Source organism: Lissotriton helveticus, chromosome 7 (genome assembly GCF_964261635.1).
Source record: "Lissotriton helveticus chromosome 7, aLisHel1.1, whole genome shotgun sequence".
Lineage (NCBI taxonomy): Eukaryota > Metazoa > Chordata > Amphibia > Caudata > Salamandridae > Lissotriton > Lissotriton helveticus.
In genome coordinates, this window is record NC_136068.1 from 1859614248 (window position 1) to 1859632072 (window position 17825).

Here is a 17825-nt window from a genome sequence, read left to right on the forward strand (position 1 = left end):
GGTATTCCTTATTTGCGAATCTCAATTTGCAATTCGCAAATAAGGAATAAGTGGGATTCTCAAAACAATTTTGCTGATCCTACCTACATTGCGTTTTGCGATTTTCTAATTGTGATTCCCAAAAAATCGCAATTTGAGAATCGCAAAACACAAATTACCTACATATGGCCCATAGTCATCTCAGATTCTCCCCTTTAATCTCCCACCCACCATTCCCCACTCCCAGCAGCCAATCTCAGGCAGAACATGGCGGCGCTCGAGAGCCAAGATGATAATTCTCTTCTCCTCACCGAGAGATGGAAACAGACACACCTAGAATTGAACTTTGGAGACCACGTGGACTTATATATCCATTTTATTGGAAAATTCACAGACAATCAATCAATCAATTTCTAAAGCGCAGCCAATCACCCAGCAGGGTATCCAAGCACTTACGGGCCTGAGGAACTCAGTCCAATCACTCGGTACAATCCTGCTAAATCTACAGATATGACCATAGGACATCATTTGTAAAAGGTGGGCGGTGCCCTTTCTCGGAGACCACCATCTTCCTCCTCCTCTTGGACTCACTCGTCTTCGATCCTTAATTTGAGGATGGCCCTGCAGTCATTTGACATGGTGGCCATAGCACGGTACCCTTCGACATGGAGCTCAAGGCTTTGGGCGGATTTTGATAGTTGGGCTCTAGCAAAAGCCTTGTTGGGGCTCATTTTGTAATACATCTCTTTGTAGAGCTCCCCCAGGCCAGAGTATTGCATGTCGTCCTTATAGATGTACAGCGCATAACATATGTCGTATAGGTTGTAATCGAATGGGTTGGAGAACATCAGGCAGAGGGTTAAGTTCCCGCAGTCGTAGGTCAGAAGACCGACGCTTCCAGTTGGAGCCAGTTGCTTTTTAACGAAGACGCAGTTTCGCGTTTCTCCAGGATGGATGGTCGGCGCTGGAGGAATAGAGTTGTAACCACTTTCACAGAAAGTCCTGTTGGCAGAAATTGAAATCATAAGACATTACTTGCGATGAACTTTGATATATCATGTCATTATAATGAATATTATTAGGAACCAAGAACACAGTCATGGAGGACATTGTGTGCTATGGCTTTTTAAAATTGAGGGGTTGAGGGTTAAACAGCACCAAATGTTTTGTTTCTAATTTACTTTCCAGTGCTTGTTTTGTGCTGGAAAGTACATGAAAAGTCACGCAAAGCAGCGTGAAGCACTCCTTTGCATTTCTCAGAGCCAAGGGGGCACTACACAGGTGGTACATGGGCGTTCTCATGCAATCACCCATGCCTTTCAATGCAAAACCCTATCTACAAACAATAGCAGACAGGGTTTAGCCCCAAAAGTTATTGCCATTTGAAAAGAGGAATGTTCTTATTTCTCCTTTATTTTCCAACTTTGCATGCATGATGCACTGTGCAACACACATACAAAATAGGAATTTTTTGAAAGTGTGTATAAGCATAACATTATGTACTGGAAGAGAACCCTTTCTGTACAAAACCTATGGTAGACTCAAGCACACACTAACACTGTAGCTCTAAGATGTATGCCTGGCACGCATCAGCTAAAATCTGCACTCCCGCTAGGGAGAGGGGAGGAGAGAGCCATATCTCTGAAGGTATGGTGCTCTCCTGCTCCCTCCCTGTCATGCAACGCAGCATTTTGGGTTGCTGCGCTGCATTCCGCAAATATTCAGACAATCTGGGCCTGAATCTGTGATATATAAGGAACTTCACAGGTAATCATCGAACCTTAGCCATCAAGGTGTAGCAGTCTATAAAGTAGCACATCAGAGGGGCAAACAGGTATAATCTGTTCTATGTGCCATACCAACAGAGAGTGACCAGAAAAAACAGGGGGGTCACAAGAACAAACATGGAAAAAATGATGAAAGGGAGTCAGAAGGTCATAGTGAGTATTGAACCAAAGATGTGGCGTGGGGGGAAGAGGAAAAAAGAAATCAGTTGAGTCGCCCTGGTAACCAGATGTTCCTTATTAAATACAAGCATCTTTGGCTCCTTACTTTTTAGTGTCCTTCCACAACTGGTGCACTTTTCTCTCTCGTAATATATCTTTATAAATACCCATTTGCCTTTAGATTTCACCCATAATTCATAGAGTGTTTCAATCTGTAAGACATTTCAGACAGTTCTAAGTCATCCATGTATTATGAGCGTTTGCATCAATTTTATATGAAAGTCTGTACTGAGTCATAGCCCATGATCACCAATGAATGTTAATGTAAATGTTTTTGAGCTTGTAAAGCGCACTGCTACCCGTCCATAGGTCTCCTGGCGCTGTATAACTCTGGGAAACCCGTCCTGGCTTTCCCTGTGGGATGGTCCCTTGCTGGGAGTCCCCAAGGTGGAGCCAGGCATCCCCGGAATTGGTGGGGCCGTTGTGGAGATTAGGCAAGCTAATGCCCAGAGTTGCGGAGTGGAACCCCTGATTAGAGTAAGCACCGAAGCGAGAATTATCGAGTCCGCTGACCAAGGTCCACGACCCTGCCGCGTCGGAAATTGAACCCTGGTCTCGGGCTGACTTCTGCTCTCGGACCTGCCGCCTCTAACTAGTGAGCCACACCACTCCACAAGTAGTGTGGAATAACATAACTGGGGTTGTATAATGAAAAGTGCCCAGGTGCGCAACGGGCATGTGCGCCTACTTTGCATCCCAGGGCACAGTGGTATTGCCGGAAGGGCTGCATATGCTTGCGTGGCCCCTTCTATAATACAGATCGCGCTGGCATACATACATCAACACTATCCCCAGAGGGTGTTCCCTCATTTCCATGGGAGTGTAGCCCCATGCAATGAGGCAATCCCGTTTCCTCTGCACCGCAGGGTATTATAGACATGGGCGCAGAGGTAATGAAGCTGTCAGGAGGTGCAGTGACAGTGCGCCATCTTTGGAGGGGGGAAAGGAGGGAACACCCCCTTGTGATAGTGCTGGCTCTATATGTATTACTGAAAGGGCCACACAAGCGTCTGCATCCCGTTCTGTAATACCAAAGTGCCCCTGGGATGCGCAAAGTGGGCACACATGCCCGTTGGGCCCCCTGGGCACTTTCCATAATACAGACCCTGGTTTTGGGACCCATCCAGGGATTTGGGCTAGATGTACAAGGTTTTGGACTGTCGCAATTGACCTGGTTTGCAGAATTGTAAAAAAAAGTAAGTGTCCTAGCAAATACATAACGTCAATGGGCTCTGCCCCTTGAATGGAACAGTTTTTAAGAATAGCCTAGCAACAGCTTTACATATCCGCAAGACTTGGAGAATAATACATAATTTAACTATAATAAATATAAGCAAATGGGGGCTTTAGGTCAGCTCTCTTCAGCTATTGCTCAGTTGAACTGTCAGTCATACTTTGGTTCAGCCCACAGGACGGCATACATAGAGAGGGGCAATGGCTGTGCTCTAGTCAGAAACTGGCCTTCTTGGCAGTGCCATGCACAGATTGGATCAACCAGTAGGCCACTCATTCGGTATTTGTGTGTCAGGTGGTGTGAGGGAAGGCTTTTTTCACTTCTCCTCTGCATCCACCTAGGGCAGAGTTCTTCAAACTTTTTGATGCGGAGACCCCCTTGTCAAAATTGTTTAGGCGTAGGGACCCCCTTCTGACAAAAAATTTGAGAACCTGGTACTCCTCATCATTGACAACTATCAACAACCATAAACGCCCCTAATTCCCACGGCAAATAACGTTTACGGTTGGGAAATAATATCAAACAGTGTGTAGCAAACCAAGGGTCAGTGAGCGTGGGGGTGTAGTCAAAGGTGTAGCTAAAAACAAAGGGCCTAATTTATGAGGAATTGACGTAGGGCAGTGCTGCGCGTCTTCTTGCTGTGCTGCCCTACACCAATGCAAAAGGACAGAAATGCACCGTATTTATAAAATATGATGCATTCCTGTCCTCTTCCCTTGTGTTGGCGCACAACTTGCTGTCCAGCACTAGCATAGGCAGGATTGTTTTTGTACATGATGGGGCACCTTCCTTCACAAAAACAATCCTGATAGGCGTTTTTCTCTTTCTATGTGAGCTGCAGAATGTAGCACACATCGAAAGAGGAATAAATGAGGAGAACTGAAAACATTTCTCCTCGTTCCACCTATGCTGGGGAGACGTCGGTTTTTGGAGCTGCTCCAGGTTTACGTGATTTTGTAAATATGGGGCAGCATCAAAATCCATGGCTGTTGTGTGGGAACCCCACGCAAAGGCCTTGCAACCCCTCCTTGATGCAGAGTAAAGCAGCGCAGTGACTTGCAATGCTATGTCTTACATCTATGAGGCTATGCAAAGCCATATAAGTGGCTTTGCACCGCCTCCTAGGTATGGTTGAGATGCTTGTGCCACAGGAGCCTCAAAAAAGTGATGCTTTGGCGATGCAAGTCTATCATAAATAAGCCCCAAAATATTCTGTACATTTTCACCATCAGATATCTGCATATAAAATAATGGGCAGCGTAAATGAAAAATACATTTTAAAAAGGTGTTACTCAGTGAGAAATGCACAGTAGTTCAATATGAAACCTCTATTAGTTAATGCACTGCAGAGGTATGTGTGTAACAGAGAGCCACCGAATTGAATCTTGTTTTGTGCAGTGGAGATTAGTGACCTGTATTTTTAGTGCTACCAGGGCACAGCATGTGACAGAAAGCACTGTGAATATGTAAGTCATTATTTTAGGCTTGCATTACAATCAGTGTAAGATAGACTGCTACAAAATGCACAAAATGGTGCTTCCAAAAGGTAGATTTTAGGAATACCAGGGCGTATGTAATGCAATTGTTTTTTACATAACTGTCTGTTCAACACCTCCTTTGGGGTATTAAGGGCTGTGTAAATGCAGTTACTATTAAAAGCATGCACATCATAGCCCAGTTGTTAACTCTTTGCATTACCACTCCAAAAACCCCAAATCGTTGTGATCCCAAAGCTTGGAGTGATTGCATCAATTAAAGTAAGAACCAGCTTCCAAACACCCTTTACACTTGCAGATTAACTAACAGAGCACATTTGCACTTCGTTCAGGCAAGCAGGCTTCGTGGCAGAAAGCTTTTCACACACTAGACAATTGATGAAACTTCAGCTGATAACAATATAAATTAGCCGTCCCAGGACGGCTGACTTTTTCCAAGAGGAAAGCAAGCATTTTGAATTGCAGGAGCAAGTGAAGCTGGAGAATGCGCGACCCCCTTCCCAAGACTCCACGGCCCCCCTGGGGGTCGCGCCCCACAGATTGAAGACCTCTGATCTGGGGGGGAGGAAGCAGTAACAGGCAACGAGTCAGTCATTGACTTCCCACCCTCGGTGGGGCAGCTGTGTGAGGCGGTGAGGCTGTCGACTTTGGAGCTTTCTCTTGATTTGATGAGGGCGAGTGGAATCCAAATCCAACCAATCCCGGAGCTGCTCTCAAGCTGCTTTCAGCATAAGAGCAGTTCCAGGATTGTTTGGAGCAGGCTAACCCAGCACTCATTTTGAGTCTGGGGAACTGTGCCAGCAATGCCCTAGAGGTTTGACAGCCCTGGGATTGCTGAGTCTATAGTGCACATGTCAGCCTGGCTGTAGCAAGACAGCCGGCCAGTGCGACATGCACACTGGCAGGATCAGCAGTTAGCCTGCAATCGCAGGATTCAGCCTCGCCCCCTGCCCTCACACTTGCGCTGTACCCAGTGGAAGCTGGTGGCAAAATAAAATGGCATGGCCATGCCATTTAATTTATGTGTGTTTGCCTGCTGCACCCGCAGCAGGTGGGGTGACACTCCTCCGCCCTTTAGGAGGAACCACCCCTGTGCACAACAGAAGCAGGAGTGGGTGTGTTCTTCGGCTAAAAACGGTAATCCAAAATTGCAACCTGAAGCATTGCAAGAAGCTTGACTATTACCCTTTCTAAAGTTCTCCGGTGCTTGTAGCTTGTCCGGCCTGAACGACAAGTACTGTGGGGTAGCCAGGGGTCCTCGGGCGAGCCCTTGCTGAGGTGGTGGTGTTGGCAGGTGGGGACGTCTCTGCTCGTTCAAGAACTCTGCAGCTGCAGGATGTGAACCATGAGGCAAATGATGAGCCAGATTTGTAAAGGGGTGTACGAGTACATAATTGAGCACTCCTGTAATACTATGTTGATACTAACAACAAAACAAGGAGTGGGGGGTCTAAGGGAAGTTTAAAGACTAAGCCCAGATTATCATCCCCTAATGACTAACCTGTAAAACTCAATAAACTTGGGGGTCTAATAAAGAGTAAAGAGGTACTAAAAAAAACACTAAGATTTACAGCCTCAGTAGGTGCAAGGTTAGGATACCTTTCAATCTTAGAAGTGTTACTGAAAAAACCAACACATGTAACCACCAGCAAGAGTAGGTGAAACCCAAAGTCCAGAGATGGATTCCCATCAAATTTTTGGTAGTGCTCTAGTTATTATCATCTGGTCATCCTAAGGTAGGGATGGGTCGCCTCTAGAACATCGAGACATATCCAGATCCCACCTTAACAGACTGGGTAACAGCCAACAGTTACTTGTAGACCAAGTGTAAGAACACTGACTGGGAAGGTGCAGTTCAAAAAATGATAACGAGTGTATGTGACTAATATTAAAAATAGAATAGAAGACTTCCAATAACTGCTTTAATGGTTGAAAGTCTCTTTCTCAATTAAAAACAAGAACAGCGCAAAACAGCAGTTTTAACAAATAGCTGCACATGGGCCTACATGTTTCTGCCTAAAGAGGGGGAAAAAACCTCCCAAGGCTTTCCTCAGGGCCTCTGTTCTAATAAATTTCTGCCACTGCAAGTAAGTGTTACCAACCAAACCATATACAAACTGTGAATAAATCAAATCATAAAGGATATCAATTATAGTTCCTCCATGTTAAATGGTTTAAAGTTCCCCCATAATGACAGGGGATAAAGCCTCACCTCACCTGGACCTATCTCAGGATGAAGGAGGCCACGCACTCTCCGTCGTTGCCCCGGACTTAGCGTTAATTTTGATGGGAATCCATCTCTGGACTTTGGGTTTCACCTACTCTTGCTGGTGGTTACATGTGTTGGTTTTTTCAGTAACACTTCTAAGATTGAAAGGTATCCTAACCTTGCCACTACTGACGCTGTAAATCTTAGTGTTTTTTGAGTACCTCTTTACTCTTTATTAGACCTCCAGGTTTATTGAGTTTTACATACTATGTTGATACTCACAAACACATCTGTGAATCACGCCTGAATGTTCTAAATCTATTATCATTTTCCATGTCCCTTTGTGGACAATTTGCAAAGGCATGCAAGAGTACCTGCAAGAGTACTACAGGAGTACTACTATACATGAGATGTAGCACACCATATTTCTCAATACTGAATGCACTGTTACTCACTTCATTTTTGGAAGGTATACATCTTTAGCATTTGCAAGGTAGGTTTCTTTCTATCATACAAAAGAAAATGTAGACCAGTTTAGAAAGAGTGGATTAAAATCAGTTCAGTCTACATTTTGTTTAAATGTTATTAGTTCATGATGAGGTGTTTAGAACACCCTGTGCTTTGTTTCTTTACTGTTCTAAGTAAAACCTAAAAATGAGTACAATGGTAAGTGAAGCAGTACGCCTACAAAAGCATCAATTCCATTTTGTAGTAAAATCACTTAGTTTGCCATACTCTATTCTCGCTGAAACATTCAATTTCAATTCAATTCAATTCAATGGTTCTTTTTTCGGCATTTAAAAAATACCATAAAAGTGCATAATAACTATTAAAATTCAAATGCAATTCATTAGCCCATAATTAAACAATTGGCAGACAATACATTCAGCACCTCCCTCTTGAGTTTCTTAGCCTTACAGAAACCTGAATAAAATTCATAATACAAAACAGAGTATAGGGATCATTAGCCATTTGCAAAAACAGTAATGCAACCTTGGCATGTTTAAACTTAGCTTGTTTTAAAATTCCCACTAAAAACCTACGCCTAGGCAGAGTGTAAAAAGAACATAACAGTACAAAATGAAGGGTATCCTGCGGAGACCTATTGTCGCAGCCGCAGGTACCCTCTGCTCAACTGTTGATGTAAAACCTGTTGGGTCAGCCAGTATGTGATGTAAAAGGTTGAGCCTAAAACGTGTCATTAAAAATCTGTCCTGTGCATTATGTAAGAGGGCAAGATAGGGTTCCATTCCTTCCTCTGTTTTCAATAATCTATGAGCACCAACTGTGGGTTTCCGTTCTTCTAAGGCAGCCCTACGTGCCGCTGCCTGTTCCCCAAAACATTTTTTGACTCTCAATTTGTCATAGGGGATAATTTCATTGGGGTTAGTAAAAAGATTCTTGCAACCAATACCCTCCAGTGTGCCCTTCACATATTTTAACCAGGGGATACTCATTCCTTTCTCTCTTTTCAGGCAGTCTGTGATAATTTGTCTGCTTAGATCTGCCTCGGTATTGGTCCAGATCTTCAGCCAGGCTATAATAGGTCTAAACTTGATTAGGTCTTCAATCTATGCCCCTCCTAATTCCTCATGTATAATATGGGCAGGGATACTTTGCGGAGTTTTAAGTACCTTTCTGAAATATTTATTTTCCTCTGCCTGTAACTGTTGGATGTTTGCAAAGCCCCAAACCTCTGACCCATAAGCCACTTTAGAGCAGTAGATCGATCTGTACAAGTTCATAACTTGTTCAGGTGACCACCCTCCCAGCCTGCGTCCATAGTTCATTATTGCACCGGTTGAGGCCACCAATTTGGAGCGTTGTTTTTCCACTAGGGGTTTAAAGTTTAACAACCCATCAAATAACAAGCCTAGATAGGAAAAATACTGAACCTGCCCTAATTTGTGAGTGCCTATCTTGTAAGAGAACTTCTTACAGGGTTTGACTCCTGTCAGCATAACGTAAGACTTATCCAAATTTGCAGATAAGTCTAATGTGTTCATAAAGCTGACAAACCCGTCAATCAACCTCTGAAGCCCCTTGGGGGTGCGGGCTAAAAACACCACGTCATCCGCATATAACAGGACCGGGACTGGGCGAGTACCTACTTGGGGGAATCTACTCCTAGTTTACCTAATTCCAAGTCTAAATTGTTGATATATAGGGAAAATAGAAAAGGAGCTAAAATACAGCCCTGCCTGACCCCACTATTGCATGGAAAAAGTGATGTAGTACCCCGTTCTGAGTTAAAGCGCACTTTGGCAGAGGTGTTCCAGTGCAATGCTTTCAGTAAATTAACTAGGTCCGGGTCAACCCCTAAGCTCATCATCAGGGCCCACAGCTTCTCTCTGTTAACATGGTCGAAAGCAGCAGAGAGATCCATGAAACCTAGGTTGCCTCGTTGCTAGCTAGGGTGTATTTGGCAACCAGGAGGTAGAGGTTCAGACATTGATCCGTTGTTGACCTTCCCTCCCTGAACTCATACTGTGTGTCAGTAATGATTTGGTGTGCATCAGCCCATTCCGTTAGGCGATTAAGGACCACACGACCCAACACTTTCGCCGTTACATCGATCTGGGATATCGGGCGGTAACTGTGGGGATTGTCCCTATTTCCTTTTTTAAAGATAGGGACTATTATTGCTGTTGACCAAGACCACGGAAGACCAAATTCAACCGCCGCGTTTAAGACCCTCGTCAGGATCGGGGCCCACAACTCCACCTTGCTTAGGTAGAGATCAGGTGGTATGCCATCTGGACCTGGCGCTTTATTTTTAGATAAACCTTGGAAGGCCCCTACTACTTCCTACAAAGTAAACTCGATCCTGGCTACCCACCGATGGCTTGGCCCATCACCCTCATTATTTTCAATGGTATGATTGTATAAGTTTTTAAAATGATTATGCCATTGTTCTGGGAGAATTGTATTACATATTTCTGGGGCATTAGCATCCTGAAAACATGGTTTATTTATGATTTTCCAGAACGCTGTCAAATCCCTTCTGTCTGCTGCCTCCCTAAGGTCCTCCCAGGCTTGAGATTGGAGGGAATATTTTCTAGATTTTAAAGCCTTTTTGTATACAAGCCTGCATTGGGCAATGTGTGACTTGTCCCGGAGTAGGGTTTTCAAGCTGGATTTCAGCTCCTTATGTGCCCGTGAGCAGTCTTTGTCGAACCACCTGGGGGTATTGTTAGCTCTCACCTTCTTGGTGGTCTTTAATAGTCCATCGATTAGGTGCGCCATATCCTCAAATGCCTCAACAACAGCGACATCCTCTAAGGAAAGATCGAGACACACCTTGAATGCCTCTCCACCTTTCTCCATTAAAGATTTATAAAAGGTGTCCCATCTACTTTGGACCATCTGAGTCGTCTCCCCTGGTCCGTTGCCCTCTCTATGCTGCCTACCCCTGGAGTGACATTTTTGTTAGACGGGCCTTTTAGTTCCAGCACTAGGGGGTTATGGTCACTGTGTATACTCCATTCGATGTCTACCCCTTTGACCCACAGCTGGAGACCACAATATAATCAATAAAGGAACGACAGCCTCTACCCTTAAATGTAGGATTAATCTCGTCTCCACTTCCCAATGCCACAAGGTCAATAGTGTGCACCAGGGCATGTCTTTTCAATACCCGATCCAATTCCATCCCCTCGGGGGAGTGCAGGAAGTGTAGGCCATCCTCCATCGTGCAACGGGACCATTCCTTATTAACAGGTCTCAGGGTTGGGCACAGGTGGCAGTTAAAGTCGCCAGCTAGAACCAAAAGCGGCGCCACCGTGCTTTTCCCTGAGTCTGTCTCCGCATTTAGATAAGTGTCCAATTCTTTTATTATGGATCCCTTCCCATTGGCTCCCACAGCATTATACAAGTTAATCAGGATGATGTTTAACCCTTTGTTGTGTAACCCAAGGGCCTGCATGTTGTGTGAAGGCCAGTTTAGGTTGGTCCACACTCCTTCCACCTGCAAGTCCACGTATGTGATCAGCCATCCCATAGCTCTCCCTGATGGTGATTTCTGGGCAGGCACTGCAAAACACTTATACCCCGCTAGATAAAAAGGGTTGCTATCAATCCCCCAGGTTTCCTGCAAACAGATTACCTGAAACTAGGTGATATATACCTTCCAATCCTGGTTATCAAATTTTGCTTATTACACCAAGGAGCTTAGGGGATTCAAGGAACAGGTCGTACCCCTCTCCATATACTAGCAACAACACAGGACCTGTTCCTTATTTTGCTGCCAGTCCCGCTATGTTCCATGATAGAAACTTTAGCCCCTCCTGCATTTGTGTCATCCTTAGCGAAGGTGTGATTAGATTGTTGATTTCTATCCTATCACTAATCAGGCCTTCCTTGGGCCTAAGTGAAGTGTGTAATTTCATCTGTTGCTGAGGGCGCAAGGGGATGATCTCCATCCCCGTTGTTTCCATATCAGTTATGGGCCTGTCTCGTAAGCCCTCACTGGTCCTGCCCATTGTCTCAGCAACTGTACCTGATAAATCTGCCAATAAGGGGTGATAGTATATGATCGAGGACTGTACCAAGTCCTGGGAGGAGCCTATTTCCCTACAATATCTCTTTTGGGGTGCTCTATCCTTCGATAGTCAGTCCAATTCTTTCAGGGACATCAGGGGATCAAATCTGTTCCTCAAGTTTATTACTCCTTGATTCATGAGTGGCGCATGTATGGGTGGACGACAAAGCCCATCCAGATTATACCCACTTCTGCTTTGCCACACGCGATCTAAGCCCTGGCTGCGGATACCCCTTAAATAAAAAAAGCTTAAGGGCATAGATCTGATGTTACTAGAGTGAGTAGTCGGTCCCCACCTTACTATTTAATCAACAACGTGGTGGTTCCTAAAGTTTACCACAATGCAATACCCGATGGTATCCTTTGGCCTATTCCCCAGCCAGTTCACCCTACGAACCAACACAATTTCCCCCTGTTCATTACCTGCTAGAGGCCTGTACTTGTTCAGCCAGAACACAGTTTTGTTTTTAAGCTCGTCATAAGCCTCTGTCTGGTCTGGCCTCAACTCCGGGACCCCCGTTAATACAATTGCATATGGGGCCGCTTCGGGGGGCAAGTCAATACGGGGCAGAGAGTCAGTGGTTGCCCTGAATTGTGATCCTTCTGCTTCGGACCGAGTCGGGGGTTCAGGTGAAGGCTGTCTATGTACAAGAGCTTGGTGAGTGCCTTTTGCCACTCCAGAGGTGACCTCACCTGAGGTGGTAGTGTCACCTTTGGGTACCCGGCTAATGTGTGACCGCTGGGGGCCTGGGGATTGAAAAGGGCATATGGCAGTGGTGTATTGTCCTATTGGGGGTTACAAGATAATATCATGGCCGGGTTTGTGGTGATAGACTCCCCCGCTATGGTGCTGGTTGGTAGGGGCAATGTAATGCCGCCCCCTGCCCCTTTGTTTTTACCAGGGTTACTACCTTATCCAACCTACTAAGAATTAATTTCATTTGAGTGTTAATAAGCTGCTCAAAATGAGTCTGTGGGTCGGTGATAATTTGGGCTACCCACGTTGTGGGGACTTGTATATGTGGCTCGCTCCCTCCATGTGCCCCTGCAGCTGTACTGGGCTTTACAGTCGGCGCCTCGGTGGGTTTACCCCTCTTCTGCCTTGCTTTCTTGGTGCTAGTCTTCTTTTTATTGCCAGTTAGTACTGTCTCCCCCCTTTTTTGTATCCCTTGTTCATTATTAGTCCCCACCTGGGCACAGGAAATATCGATTACCTCGGGATCTGGCAGAATAAGTGATGGGGTTAGAGAAACTTCTATATCACAATCCTGTGTTAAGGGTGTTAGATCAATTTGCGGGGTTAATGAGAGATGCCTCTCTGTGCGCTCTATTTCGTTTGCCACTGCCCCAATAGCTTTACGAAACATTTTATCTATTGCTGTTGGTTTGTCAAGTGTAGGGGGGATTCCCTTTTTTTACCAGCCAAACTAGGGTCAGGTGGTGTTAGCAAAGCGTACCTGGATGACCTTGTTTGGACCGTGCTGGCCATTGTATATGAGGTCTATTGGAATATGGGCTTACAGCAATTGCTAGTGGGTTAACTTGCAAAACTCAAATAAAAAATACAATGCCCACTACTGCGGCCAATCACAGCCACCCCAGTTATCCAAACACAACAAGCCCACTACACCCCCTTGTCACAGAGCCCAAAGCAATCTCAAATAGCTCCCCCTGTTACATTAATCATGATCAGATGCCACCCTTGTTACTAACCCACTGTATGGTCCTGGTTTTGTACCGCAGTTCAAGCCCAAGTTCTTAGAGGGGGGTCCCAGCCCAGCCTCTGCCGGCCCCAGACAGCCACAGACGGCCCCGCCCTTGTCACAGGCTTCTCCCGGCGCCGCCCGCGTGTGTCCCGTGACGCGGGAGGATCGACTCTCCTTTCAGTGCCTACGGGCGTAAGTGGGCGGAAGTGGGTGTCGACAGGACTGCAGGGCGACCTGGGAGCTGTAGTCCCCTCCTCAGCGGTCGCGCAGTGATTCTGTCCGCGGCAGCGAGGGAGACCCACAGCAAGGGTAGAACATCAGGGCAGGTAGGTAAATGCCCGTTGAGATGCACAGCCCCAACGAATAGCCAGCAGACCCTCGCTCCACCGCAGGATCGACTCTCCTTTCAGTGCCTGGGTGTTTGACCAGTGGCCCGGTGGCAGTGGGCTGATTGGTCATAATTTGGCGAGTTCCTGCTTCCCACGCATCCCGCCCCACTGATTACGAGCGGAGGCGATTTCTTGCTGAATATTGGATTTCTATTTTTAAAACACTGTTACTAACTGATTTTAAAGTTATGCAGGTTCTGACCTTATTCTACTTGCAGGGGTGAGTTGCCGACTGGGGCTGATCGTATTTTCGGGGGCTCCCAGCGGCAGCGGGCGCCATTTTGGCTCGGGCAATACTTCCCATCATAGCCCTGCCACTCCCCCGCCGCTCCGCCCCTATTTAGGAGCGCGTTTCCCTTCCCCTCTCGTGTTTGACCAGTGGCCCGGTGGCAGTGGGCTGATTGGTCATAATTTGGCGAGTTCCTGCTTCCCACGCATCCCGCCCCGCTGATTACGAGCGGAGGCGATTTCTTGCTGAATATTGGATTTCTATTTTTAAAACACTGTTACTAACTGATTTTAAAGTTATGCAGGTTCTGACCTTATTCTACTTGCAGGGGTGAGTTGCCGACTGGGGCTGATCATATTTTCGGGGGCTCCCAGCGGCAGCGGGCGCCATTTTGGCTCGGGCAATACTTCCCATCATAGCCCTGCCACTCCCCCGCCGCTCCGCCCCTATTTAGGAGCGCGTTTCCCTTCCCCTCTCGTGTTTGACCAGTGGCCCGGTGGCAGTGGGCTGATTGGTCATAATTTGGCGAGTTCCTGCTTCCCACGCATCCCGCCCCGCTGATTACGAGCGGAGGCGATTTCTTGCTGAATATTGGATTTCTATTTTTAAAACACTGTTACTAACTGATTTTAAAGTTATGCAGGTTCTGACCTTATACTACTTGCAGGGGTGAGTTGCCGACTGGGGCTGATCGTATTTTCGGGGGCTCCCAGCGGCAGCGGGCGCCATTTTGGCTCGGGCAATACTTCCCATCATAGCCCTGCCACTCCCCCGCCGCTCCGCCCCTATTTATACGGACAATATGAGGCAGCGCAGCGGACGAGCGCAGCGGGCGCGACGGAGGCGCGCCGGAGTTGCGCCTGAGTCAAGCCCGTCTGCGCCCGTCCGCGGCCGGCAGGGGCTAGGGGCGCGAGACGCTGCTGGTCTTATCTCCTACTCATCGTCTCAGCTGCGCCTCTACTGGGTCCCCGGTAGCATTAACCCCTCAACCACAACCTATCTACACCATCTTGGCCTATATCGCCTCCCTTCTGATTCCCTCCCTGAGGTAGTACTCCCACTAGCATCACCAGCCCCTACACTCCCCCCGCTCACCCTTCACTTTCTGCCTCCCCCGCCCAACGGCTCACTACCTCGGTTGCCCTCCTTAACACTAGGTCTGCAGTAAATCACCAATATGAGATATCTGATTACATCGACTCCTATGAACCTGATCTCCTTTTTTTAACCGAGACCTGGTTCAAGACTGACTCCCTGCCTAACGTACTAGCCGCAATACCATCGACATATTCTGCTATTCGTGCGGACCGTCCCGAAGGCAAGCGGGGCGGTGGAGTGGCCTTAATAGCCCGTTCTGATTTCAACTTTCAAGCCCTTCCCTTCCCCCCTATCATTGATGTCGACCTCCTTGTAGCTCGTTCTACTTCCCATCAAGCCCCCCTCACTTTTGTTCTTATCTATCGCCCTCCCCAGCCCACCCCTTCGTTTCTCCCTAATATTCAGACCCTTTTGGCCACCCTGTTAGTTAATAATTCTTCTGTATTAGTTTTAGGGGACCTCAATTACTGGCCTAACGACCCTGCTGAAACCCCACAATCCAAGGAATTTACATGCCTTATGGAAAGTTTGAACTTTGTTCCGCTCATCCATAGTCCTACCCACTCACATGGCCACACGCTCAATCAAATCTGGACACTGAACATTCCATCCACACCTCCTACCATATCCCCCTGTCTATGGTCGGATCATTTTATTATCAGGCTTTCCCTCACCCTTGCACCTTTGCTCAAACCCCCTCTTCCCAAAAACACCTGGGTTCGGAAATGGGGAAAGATCGATATGCCCTCCTTTTGTTCAACCCTGACCAAGACCTGTCCCGATTTATCCGACCTATCAGTCGTCCCGCAGCTGGCCGCTATTAACAACTGGCTCACGGTGGCAGGCGACGAATTTGCCCCTCTTAAGCGGCTCTCAGTTAAGCGGACCCATGCAGCCAATCGTTGGTTCACTCCCGATCTTAAAGTAAAAAAACTAGCTGCAAGAAGGGCTGAACGAACTTGGAGAAGAACCTACGGCCCAAAAAGCAATCTATTTGGCCGTCTTGCAGACTTATAAAAAAAGCATTCTGGAAGCAAAAACTGAATACTACACCAACAGGATAATGGTCGCGGAGTCACAGTCGAAGGAAATCTTCTCCACCGTTCATGAGCTCGCCTCATCCACCAGAGCCACGGCTACTATCCCCCCGTCCCAATCCCTCTGTGACTCGCTTAACGAGTTCTTTATAGACAAAGTTGTTAAGATCAAACACAACATCCCCCCGCCCTCCTCCACCTTTGTTGACCCTTTCCCTCCCCCCACCACCGCTAAACTGACTAAAATCCCACTTCTAACTGTTGAAACCCTCCTTCCTCTGCTACATCGGGTCAAATCAGGTTCTCCCCTGGATTTTGCCCCTGCTAGTATTCTTAGGGAAGTCTACTTAGCCTGCCCTTCCCCCCCTCTAACCCTTCTTAATGCCTCACTTACCCTTGGTCATGTTCCCAGTCCACACAAATCGGCGGCTGTCATCCCAATCCTAAAAAAATTGGACGCCGATCCCTCCTCCCCCTCAAACTACCGCCCCATTTCACTCCTTCCCTACCTTGCAAAAGTGCTTGAATCTCATATCACTACCACATTAAGCACTCACATTGAGGCAAATCACTGCCTCTCCCCCTGCCAAGCTGGGTTCCGCCCCCTGCACTCTACAGAAAAAGTGGTCATTTCAGTCATGGACAAGCTGCGTGAAGGTATCGACATCAACCTTCTGCAAGCCCTGATTCTTTTAGATCTATCCGCCGCTTTTGACACGGTGGACCACACCATCCTCCTTAACCGTGTCAGGGCGGCGGGCATAGAAGGCCTAGCCCTCTCCTGGCTGGAGTCTTTTCTTGCTGGGAGGACTCAGGCAGTCCGGTTGGCTGACTTTACGGCGGCCTCTCGCAAAGTAGAATGCGGGGTCCCCCAGGGCTCATCACTTTCCCCTCTTTTGTTCAACCTTTATATCTTTCCTCTCATTTTTATGTTACAGCAACTGGAGGTCACCGTGTTTAATTACACGGATGATCTCCAGTTAATCTTCAATTTGTCTCACTCACCTTCATCTGCCCTGAACGTTCAAACTATCATGACCCTCATTCAAGATTGGATGAACTGCAGCCCCTCAAACTCAACCCGGACAAGACCGAGCTGGTCTTGACCGGAGGTGGCTGCAGTCCGTGGTCTCCTTCTTTTTGGCCCCCCTCCCTTGGAACCCCTCCACTCCCCGTGGCCAAAGTAAAAACCCTGGGAATTTTTCTTAACCCCCAACTCACGGTTCACCCACAAGTCAGTTCGGTGGTTTCCTCATGTTTTTTCTCCCTTAGGGTAATCAGGAAGGTCTCTCGTTTTTTCACCCCCTCAGCCCTTAAAATCATTATGTTAGCCATGGTACTATCCCGTATAGACTATGGAAACATAGTCTATAACGGAGCCCCTGCATACCTGATTCACCGCCTACAACTGGTGCAGAATCAGGCGGCCCGCCTGATCCATGGCCTACCCTGATATCACCGGGTTACCCCACTACTTAAAACACTGCACTGGCTCCCTGTTAGAGAGCGTGCCCTGTTCAAACTCGGCTGCCTTGTGTACCAGGCCAGATCGGGCACTGCCCCCGAGTTTATCTGCTCCCTTATCAAGCCATATTGTCCAGGCAGAGAACTTCGCTCAGCCCATTTGGCCCTTCTCACCATCCCCCGCTTTAAAAAGCAGAGGGCCGGCGGAGCGAGATTCGCTGTCCTGGCTCCAACTTTTTGGAACTCTCTCCCTGTTACTTTACGCACTTCAACCTCCTACCCTTTGTTTCGAAAAGATCTCAAAACCTTTCTGTTTACGCAAGCTTATCTGACCTAACTTCTCAGCTGCTGTCTGTCCACTGATCACCACTAGCGCCATGAAACCGCTGGGTATGCGAGCGCTGTACAAATGTTTTTAAATTCAAATTCAAATGCCTC

General features: G+C 47.2%; 1 protein-coding gene across 1 annotated transcript in view; it reads right to left on the reverse strand.

The window, feature by feature from the left end:
- Nucleotides 1–337: 337 nt before the first annotated feature.
- LOC144767797 (uncharacterized) overlaps nucleotides 338–17825 on the reverse strand; it is a 52326-nt gene continuing 34838 nt past the window's right edge. Inside the window, exon 2 of the mRNA XM_078651176.1 lies at nucleotides 338–981. Within this exon, the coding sequence (XP_078507302.1) occupies nucleotides 567–981 (415 nt within the window). The 3' untranslated portion in view covers nucleotides 338–566. The remainder of the gene's footprint in view (nucleotides 982–17825) is intronic.